This window comes from Glycine soja, chromosome 20 (assembly GCF_004193775.1).
Source record: "Glycine soja cultivar W05 chromosome 20, ASM419377v2, whole genome shotgun sequence".
NCBI classification, from domain to species: Eukaryota; Viridiplantae; Streptophyta; class Magnoliopsida; order Fabales; family Fabaceae; genus Glycine; species Glycine soja.
The window spans coordinates 36,143,702-36,153,798 of NC_041021.1; the positions used below are offsets into that span (position 1 = coordinate 36,143,702).

At 29.7% G+C, this 10,097-nt stretch overlaps 1 protein-coding gene across 1 annotated transcript; it reads left to right on the forward strand.

Annotated features, from left to right (window-relative positions):
- Positions 1-2,872: 2,872 nt before the first annotated feature.
- LOC114403590 (eukaryotic translation initiation factor 3 subunit M-like) lies at positions 2,873-7,199 on the forward strand. The gene is made up of 10 exons (XM_028366623.1): positions 2,873-3,065; positions 3,638-3,767; positions 4,115-4,253; positions 4,350-4,562; positions 4,754-4,892; positions 5,304-5,454; positions 5,563-5,672; positions 5,750-5,847; positions 6,025-6,094; positions 6,812-7,199. The coding sequence occupies exons 1-10, from the start codon at positions 2,973-2,975 to the stop codon at positions 6,899-6,901; spliced, it is 1,233 nt and encodes a 410-aa protein (XP_028222424.1). The 5' UTR covers positions 2,873-2,972; the 3' UTR covers positions 6,902-7,199.
- Positions 7,200-10,097: the final 2,898 nt, after the last annotated feature.

Genomic DNA, 10,097 nt, shown 5'->3' on the forward strand with positions numbered 1-10,097 from the left:
CTTTTTCGATAATGTCCATATACAATCAAATGGCAATACTATTTACAACTTATTTATAAATAATCAGTATTTTAAGATATGCAATATATAAGATAAACCTTTATATTTATAAAATTAAAATTTATAATAAACAAAAAATTTAAACATGTAAGTAATATTATAATTAAATCTTATAATAAATAATTTATATATATAAATTATATTTTAAATATACTATAAAAATATTGAATTTTGAGAATAGATTATTTAAGAGAAAAATATTAAAATTTAATTTAGAATAGAGATAAAATGTACTAAGATAAAAAGAAAAATAAGAGATAATTTTATATGATTACGGGAGAAAGTTTTTGGCTAATTGCAGAATTACTTAGTGAAATGCAACTTTAAAAGAAGAAAAAATAGAAAGAGTATTGAGAATGTTAATAAAAGAGTGGAAGAGTGAGACTCTCACTCCTGATTATATTTTTTGATAACTACTATTAAAAAATTGTTTAAATTTAATTAAAGAGTGTATATTAAAAAAAATAAAGGATTAAAAAAATCAATTATACATATAAAGATAAAAATAAGATAGTTAAGAGTTTAATTAGTTGTGGAGATATACTCAAAAAGATAAGATAGAAAAAATATTGATAATGTTTTAATTAAGGGAGTGAAGATTGCGCGATTTAAGTTTCATTCTCTAAGTTGTATATGTATTTATTTATTATTTATATTTAAAATGTAATAACATATGGATATATTTTTATTACATATAATTAGTATTTTAGTTTTGCATTACCGCACATGGTGAACATTTTTATTCAATCATTATAAATAATTATTTTTAAATATATAAATAATGCTATAATTAAAATTTATAAGTAATAATTATTTTTAGAAATATAAATTATATTTTGAATTTATAATGAATAATTTTAATTATAATATAAATTATTTTAGATTATTATTATAATTAAAATAGGAAATTTAGTAAATAAATTTACAAATGAAAAGAAAAAAATTTAATATAATTGAAGAGTTTAATTGTTATTCACTTTTTTTTTTTGGAATTGTTATAGTGTAAAACAATTACAATTCATAATATGAATGTCTTTTAAGATAGTTAGGATGATTTTTTTTTAAATATGAGATTATGTGATTGGTTGATGGTGTTAAAAATTCTTTATGCATACCAATTAAATCAATAATTGGAAGAGTATTTTTTAACAGAATAATTGAAAAGAGTTATTCTTTTATTAGTCAAAAGAGCTATTCTTTTATTAGTGAAAAGATTAGTTTTTTCACAATGTGATAAACTAAGGGTTAAATCCTTATCGGAAGATGTACTTATATTTAGTATTCGTTTGTCTAGAACAAAATTGTCCTCGAAGGAAAAAAGTATGAGATTTTTTTTTAGTAAAATATATGTGTTACTCACATAAAAAAAAGAAAGTTTTTAATAACTTTTTATGTTGATAACATATTACAAAGGAAAACTATATGTTTTATATCTTTCATTATGTTGATTTTTATGAGTTTAGTTACTCAAATTTATTTGAGTTAATTATATTTTTAGTCCCGAATTTATTTAAATTTTTACTTTGGATCCCTAGTAAGAAAAATTATCAATTTTAATCGATGATATTTTTATCTTTTTACATTTTCAGTCCTCATAAATTATTTTGTTTTATTTTTAGTCTCTAACATTAATATCAATTGTTAAGAAACAAAGCGATAAGTAGAATTTGTGTTCTTGTTAAAAAAAAGAGAGTAGAATTTTTGCTTGGAAATTTTATGTTTATGCTTCTCGCGGTTTTTAACTATTGTAAATTTTCTGGCAGATCAAAATCACCAAAAATATTACAATTATTAAAAAAAGCAACAAAAGCAAAATCAAAACTCAGAACACCTGATTTTTTAAAACAACCATATATGTTACAAAAACAAACATTTTAATTTTTTTTTCCAAAAAGTTTATACTCGTCACTTTATCACTGTTAAAATTTACGTCAGGAATTAACGGTCTTGTTTGTTTTAGGCGACGAAAATTAATTAGCACAGACGGAAATAGTTACCTTAGTGTTTAGTGCAACAGATTTATAAAAAAATAATATCTAATTAGTGGATCTCATTCTTTCACTCGTACATTGATATTTTTATTCAATTTTTGTCTTTTTTATTACCAGTCAAGTGACTTTATATTAAGGGTATAATGGTATTTCAATCATAATATTATTTTCACTTTATTTCTAAACTTATCTTCAAACCAACAACTTAACATTCAATTTTATTTCTCCTATTTTAAATTATCTCTTTTATTTTTATTTTTTCTATTTCACTCATCTCTATTAAACATCTTCTAAAACAAAAGGGAAATAGAACAATATGAGAAACTAAAATAGTAAAAAAGAAAATTATAAGAGACTAAAAACAAAAAATAAAGATAAAAAAGGGGCTATGGGCTAACAAATATATTTTAAGGTTAACTAAGTAAAAGTTTTTAGTATCTAAACTTTATTTTTTTATTAAGGGTTTTAGTTTTTTAATTTTTGAAAAATTTTATTTTAGTTCTTAAAATTTTATTAAATAAATAAAATAATGAGTTCAATTTTTTATTTAAAGATTAAAAATTTAAATTTTATAAGTTTAGAGATATTAATTAATCAAACAAAAGTTTAAGAATTTAAAATCCTAATAAAAAATTGAAAAAAATTGATCAGTAAAATAAAAATTTAAGAACTAAAAATTAAATTTTGTAAAAATTTAGGAACTTCAAATTTAGTTAGTCGTGTATTTTTTACATTAGTATGTTGTATTTTTATTTTATCTAAATAATTTTTAATTTGAAAAAAATCTTATAATTTGTTATTCTCTAATCACAGCATTCCTTATTATTCTCTTTCTTTTACGCCGGGGTTTTGGTTGCGCTCACATCGTGTTCTCTGCGGCGCGAGCTAGCTAGGGTTTAGAACCTCGCAGTTACAGAAAACATGGCGACTGTGGTGCCAACCTCCGAAGAAGACGCTGCACTCTCCGTCGTTCGATTCGCCTCTGAACTTGCCTGGGCCGATGCCGGTCCCGAGGTTACTTTCTTCCTCTTTCTTCTCTCTAACCCTTTTCTGGCCTTTTTCTTGGCTCTAACTGTGAGTGGTTCGGTTATTGTGCTTATTTGTTGGTTAAGATGTGAGATTTTTACTTCTGATTATCTGCTAGGGACATAACGGTTTTATTCACGATGCGCTGTGTATCTGCTAAGTGGTAATGCTCGTGGAGCTTAAAATTGAATCTGATTTTGTAAAACTCGGTGACTTATGATAGAGTTTTAAGTTTTGGTGTGTTTGTGAGGACTTGTCTGTGTCGTCGTTTGGTGTTGTAGAATTTTCCGAGATTCACGGCGATGTTTAGAAAATGAAAGGCAGGGAATTGTATATAATAGTCAGATACATTGGTAGGTTGGATGTGAGAGAGGTTGATTTAGAAATATTGGGAATAGTAATTTTTGTGTGTATTTTTAGGGTTTGTCGGTGCTAGATTATTTTCTTTTATTGCTGCTCTGTGCACTAATGCATCTTGTTATATGTAAGCGCATTTGTGTTGTTTTAATTTGGTGCTTGTATTATTTGTGAATTTAGTGTTTCCCATCTTGGTTTGTCAGGTTGCTGAGCCCCAAGTTAGCAGACTCTGCGTGGAGGCTGAAGAATTCATTGTTATGGGAAAGTGGTTGGAGCTAGCATCATTGATGATTACCTCTGCTGAATTGATTTTCTCGAAGGTTTCTGAAAAAGGTAGAGTCATCTGTTTTACCTCTGCTCTTGGTGTTGCATTCCTCTTGCCTTGATGAAAAACATGAATTCTATGTGGCGTGTATGTTTTGTGCAATCATCTGAGCTGGAGCCTTTCCCAACTCTGCTACTTTGGTTTGTATATGGCATTGTTGATGTGTAATATTCTCTCAGCCCCTTTTCTTGATTATGTTGCCTTTGCAGCTTCCTTTTTGGGTATTGCATTTCTCACTTTCTTGTTAGAATCCAATTTGATGTTATATGGAGACTGCTCAGGCTGATAGGATCTGTCATTAATGTTACCAGCTGAATGTGAGTCTGTTAACAAGTTCTGTTATTTCTCGTACCAGATATAGAGTCCATCTTCACTATCATCTGCAATCTTGTTACAAAGACCGAAAATCCAGATGAAGTGATGGAGATTGTAAAAGTTATAACTACAAAAATACTCCAGCAGCCAAATGAAAAGCCTGCTGTGCGATTGAAGATGTAATGTCACATGCTACTAGGTTTAAAATTTTTGGTAATGCATGCTACTGTGACTATTTATATTAGTTTTTAAAATATCTTCTCTTTTCTTTACAGTATGATCAGCCTGTACAACCTTTTGGAGACTCCATACTGCCAGTTTTATGTCTACATGAAGTTACTGAATTTAGCTGTTGATGGGAAAGTCACAGAACACATTATACCTTCATTCAATAAGATTGATAACTTCTTGAAAGACTGGAAAATTGGGATACCAGAACAGAGAGAGCTCTTTCTTGCTGTCTCTAATATTTTGAAGGAAAATAAAAGGTATAGCAGAAGTGGATTCCTTTTAACATCAATTTTAGAAATGTTCTCTTACCCCTCTTCGGAGTGGGAGTACCACTTAAGTTTCTTCTCATCAGTACTGCTTCCCCTTGAGACAGCAGCCTTCCATCTTTCAATCTTTTTTTTTTTAATACAAAAAATAGTAATTAGTATTGAATCTCATTTTATCTCAGCATGTCAAAGGATGCTTTTAAGTTCCTGACCAGTTATCTGGCAACTTTTTCGGGAGATGACTCACATGTTTTGAGTGAAGCCAAGGAGGAGGCTGCACGTGCAATTGTGGAATTTGTGAGGGCACCTGACGTATTTCAGGTACCTTATCTAATTCTAATTATGATGTTTGAAAGATTGTATGATCTAACAGTTTCCTACATTTTTCAATTAGTTTTATGAGTTACTGTTGTCAATACTAATGTCCTCATTTGTTTTTTCGATTGCTTCCTTTGCTTAGAAAATGCTCGTCTTTCTGCTTAGAAGTTTGGAACAGTGAAATGTCGTAATTGTTTAGTACTAAAACCTGTAGATTGATAAGGATGCTTTCTTGCTGTTATAGGCCATCTTTATTTAGAAATTAGAACTTCCATTTGTCTTTTGGTTGCTTTCAATGATCTCATTATTAATTTAACTCTTGTATATCTAAGTCCAATACTTTTAATGTCATGTTTGGCCAAGATTGTAGTAAGTTCTTGAAGAGCATTCACTAAGTTGATTGTTGTGTTGTAGTGTGATTTACTAGACTTGCCTGCTGTTACACAACTGGAGAAGGATGCCAAATATGCTCTGTTATATCAGCTTCTTAAGATTTTTCTTACCCAGAGGCTGGATGCATACTTAGACTATCATGCTGCCAATTCCACCTTGTTGAAAAGTTATGGTAAGCACTGTTTATGAATGATTATCATTTATCAATAGTTACATATACAGGGTTCTTTTCTACTTTATGTTACTATCTAAATGTTTTGATGTTATGATGCTCTTTTAGGCCTTGTGCATGAAGAATGCATTGCCAAAATGAGGCTTTTGTCATTGGTGGATCTTAGCTCTGATGGATCTGGCCAAATTCCATATGAACTTATTAGGGACACACTTCAGGTAAATTTATTTTTGGTTTCTATGTTTGTATTTGTGTTCTTCCTAGCATAATTGAAATGTTGTGACATCCCTTTCAGATCAGTGATGATGAGGTGGAACTATGGGTAGTTAGAGGATTAACTGCTAACTTAATTGACTGTAAGATGGACCAAATGAATCAAGTTGTAGTTGTCAGGTATGCTCTACCTCTATTTTTTGTCTCTCTCAGCTCCCTACTCTGTGGACACATGGACTTCAACAGTTGCACCTATTGGCCATAGTTATATTTGTTCAGCATCATATATCCCCCCAAGTTGAAAATTCATTTAGCTGTTATCTATGATTTAACTTAATGCAAATGTTTAATGTGCAGTCATCCTACTGAGCGTGTGTTTGGTCAGCACCAATGGCAAGCACTGAGAACAAAGCTAGTGACATGGAGGGTAAAGAATTTCTCGTCCATAATTTTCTGAATTATAATTAGATACATCATAATGCATCGAAGTGTTTGTACTATTCCTATTTTTAATTGACAATTGAATTCATAAATTTAATTTTGGAGGAAAAGAACTATGGAAGTTAATTTTTGCTAATCAGAATTTCAATCAATAGCTGCCTTGAATTTATGACCTTTAATATCATGAATGGCCAATATTTCTCGTCCATAATTTTCTGAATTATAATTAGATACATCATAATGCATCGAAGTGTTTGTACTATTCCTATTTTTAATTGACAATTGAATTCATTAATTTAATTTTGGAGGAAAAGAACTATGGAAGTTAATTTTTGCTAATCAGAATTTCAATGAATAACTGCCTTGAATTTATGACCTTTAATATCATGAATGGCCAATATTTTTGTAAGATTTGAATTATGCTGCATATTGAAATGCTTAATGACTTTTTCATTAACAAGAATATCACTAAAGTTTATATATATATATATATATATATATATATATATATATATATATATATATATATATATATGTAGTATATTGGTGGTGTATACAATTTTAATTATGATTTCATAATATATCCTTTTATTGATGAATTTTTTTTCGTAACAACTTTTATTTGATGGAATGGCGTTGCTTCAACACAAGTGACTGATTTTTTATTTGCTATGATGTTTAATTGCCTGTTTCCTATTTCTAGGGAAACATTGCAAATGTGATCAGTACCATTCAGGCCAACAAAATAACGGAGGATGGGTCCCAGGCAGCCCAAGGCTTGGTAGTTCGGTGAGGACGATTGAGTGAAGCAATTATCTGAGTATCTAGATTTTATCCAGGTGGAATTTTTTTATCTTAAACAGAGGATAAGAGTGTAATTTGCTTTGTTGCAATTTATTTTTCCATTTATTTTAGTTGGCTGGTGACTCTAATTTGTACTAAACTTTGGCAGAGCCATTTTGATTGAAGTTTTTCCATTTTTAATTTAGACCAGCCTCATTTCTAAATATCTTTCTGTCGTCTAAGTTAACCAGTGCGATTGTTGTTGCCCTGATTGCATAGTCAATTCAACTATCAAATTCATATTAGTATATTTTCACTCTTACAACGCGTGCTTGACACTTCTTTATACTTGTATTTATAGGAGAAGCGTAAAGTGCATTTTGGAATTCGCTTCAACACTAGACTAGATAGTTTAATTGGGATCGATTGCTCTGTTTAAGAGATGAATTTTTTAGGGGTATGTTTGCCTTACTTTTGGCGAGATGGAGATATGTATGCCAAAGAGGCAATCTAGATGACAATTATTAAGTAACAAAACGTATAACATTTTATGCGGTTAAATCTAAACTATAACTACAATGGCAAAATGAGTTGAATTTGGCTAGTTAAAATGGGTTGGGTTACGTGATTAAATTCCTCAACGTACATAACTCGCATAATTCGACGGGTCAATGGATAAGTTTAGTTAAGTTGGCTTGTTGTACTGAATAAATTCAGAGTGTTGTCAGATGCACCCAGCATTATTGTTGGTGTACCCAGCATTTTAAAAATATGGTAAAATTGTTCCGGATCAAGTTGATCCGTAAGAGACTTCCGGATCAAGTTAATCCGTAAGTCTCTTACGGATCAACTTGATCCGTAAGAGAAAAAATAATAATTTATTAAATATACAATATATTTAAAGATATTGTTTAAGATTATTTTATACATATTAATAAAAATCAATAAATACATAAAAGATAATAATAATTTTATAAAATTAATATTATCATCATTAATTTTTTTTAATAATTAATCATATCATTAATATTATAAAGAATATAAAAAAATAATTAGTATTATATTAAAAATTAAAATACTAACTACTTTATAATACATTTTTTTACATGATCATTAGTATAAGTGGAAAAATAGTAATTATAAGAGAATTTAAAAACATTAGTACGTTATATAAAATAAGGATCTTAGATAACGAATGATGTCCATTTTTTGTTTAATTTTTTTTACACCATTTTCAACTTCTTTATTTCAATTATATTTAAAGTTATATTTCAAATTATTTTTTATTAGTTGGTAAACTAAGTTAACTAGACCATTTATAATAATTTACATATACTATAACTAAGTTAACTAGACCATTTTAATAACACGCGTGTATATAAACACAAATGTGTTAGACAAGTGGCCTCAGATATCTTAAGAAGGGGGGGTTGAATTAAGATATTCCAAACTTTTTCCCCTAATTAAAAATCTATCTTACTTTTTACTTAAGTTATGAATTCCCTTAATGACAATCTTCTTAAATATTAATTCAAATGAAGCAACTTGAATATGAATATAAAGCAATAATAAATAAAGGAGATTAAGGGAAGAGAAAATGCAAACTCAGTTTTATACTGGTTCGGCCACACCCTTGTGCCTACGTCCAGTCCCCAAGCAACCCGCTTGAGAGTTCCACTAACTTGTAAATTCCTTTTACAAGTTCTAAACACACAAGGACAACCCTTCCTTTGTGTTTAGAGATCTTTTACAACAAGAGACTCACAGTCTCTTAATCCCTTAGAGAATGAGAAGAAGAAGAGGAACAAATCTCTCTAGAAAGAGATGGATTTTACAGATTGAGCACTCAATTAATTCCTTAATGAATTGCAATTGAATTGGCCAAGGAATTCTTAAGAGGATAAAATGAATTTGCTCTTTGAGAGGATAAACACTTTGTTGTACTGAAAATCTCTGAGCAATTTCGTGTTTAAGTCACATATATATAGACCATTGGTGGTCATGAGTAAAGCCTTTGAAAAGTTGTGACTCTTGAAATTATTTTTCTGAAATTCCTGTCTGGTAATCGATTACAGAAATTGTGTAATCGATTACAGCTTTTAAAATTTGAATTAAAACGTTTACTAACTGCTGGTAATCGATTACCAAAATTGTGTAATCGATTACAGCTTTTAAAATTTCGAATTCAAATTTTTATAGCTGTTATAAAACGTATTTGGCCACTGGTAATCGATTACATCCTCTGGTAATCGATTACCAGAGAGTAAAACCTTTGAAAAACACTTTTTATTTTAAATCACTTGGCCAAACCTTTGCTAATTCAATTAGGAATTCCCTTCCTAATATTCTAGTGATCATCTTGATGTTGTGACTTGTAATCTTGAAGTATTGTCTTGAATTTTAATCTTGAAAAGCCCATTTGCATCAATTGCAACACATCATCATGATCATCATCAAAACATCAAAGCCAATTGCATCTACAATCTCCCCCTTTTTGATGATGACAATACAATACCTGAAATCAAGATTCAAGCAAGCAACAAACAATTGTATATAGATAAAATGTGCATCCGTTTTCTCCCCCTATATTTCGGAATACATGATCACTTGATTTCTAAGTTTGTTAAGCTTTTTCTTAAGCTTTTGCTACAACCTTTTTCTCCCCCTTTGGCAACATCAAAAAGCCAAAGAACTCGGAAATCAACACAGTTATAACAATGGAGTAGCAAGATATAAGTATCAGAGTATTAAATCCAATAAGCCAAACTCATAATCAAGAAAATAATCAAACCAGAATTCTAATAACATAAAATGTCAATAACCACAAAATATCCAAGACTGAAACACAAGAAAAAAAATAAGCAAAGTACTTAGCATAATAATGTAAATTCTAAGAAACTAAAAGCCAAAATACACGGCTTATAAAAGATAAATAAGCAGAATCTAAAATCTAAGAAGACGGAGGAGGTGGTGGAAGATCGAAACTCTGACGAATGTATCCGACATCCTCTTCAAGCTGTGTAAGACGAATGTCCATACCGGCAAAGCGTGAATCTAACGAGTCAAAGCGGTCACCAACATACGAACGAAGACCCCGTAATTCGGAGAGGACTTCATTCATGAGTGCGGAATCTTCACGTTGAGGGGGAGGTGAAGGAGTACGTTCATCTTGAGGAGGGAGTGCATCCTTCTTCAGCCATTGTCCA

Coding starts and splice junctions, on each gene's coding strand:
- LOC114403590 (XM_028366623.1), top strand. CDS start 2,973: ATGGCGACTGTGGTGCCAACCTCCGAAGAAGACGCTGCACTCTCCGTC. Junction 4,254..4,349: donor CCTGCTGTGCGATTGAAGAT/GTAATGTCACAT, acceptor TTTTCTTTACAG/TATGATCAGCCTGTACAACC. Junction 4,563..4,753: donor ATTTTGAAGGAAAATAAAAG/GTATAGCAGAAG, acceptor ATTTTATCTCAG/CATGTCAAAGGATGCTTTTA.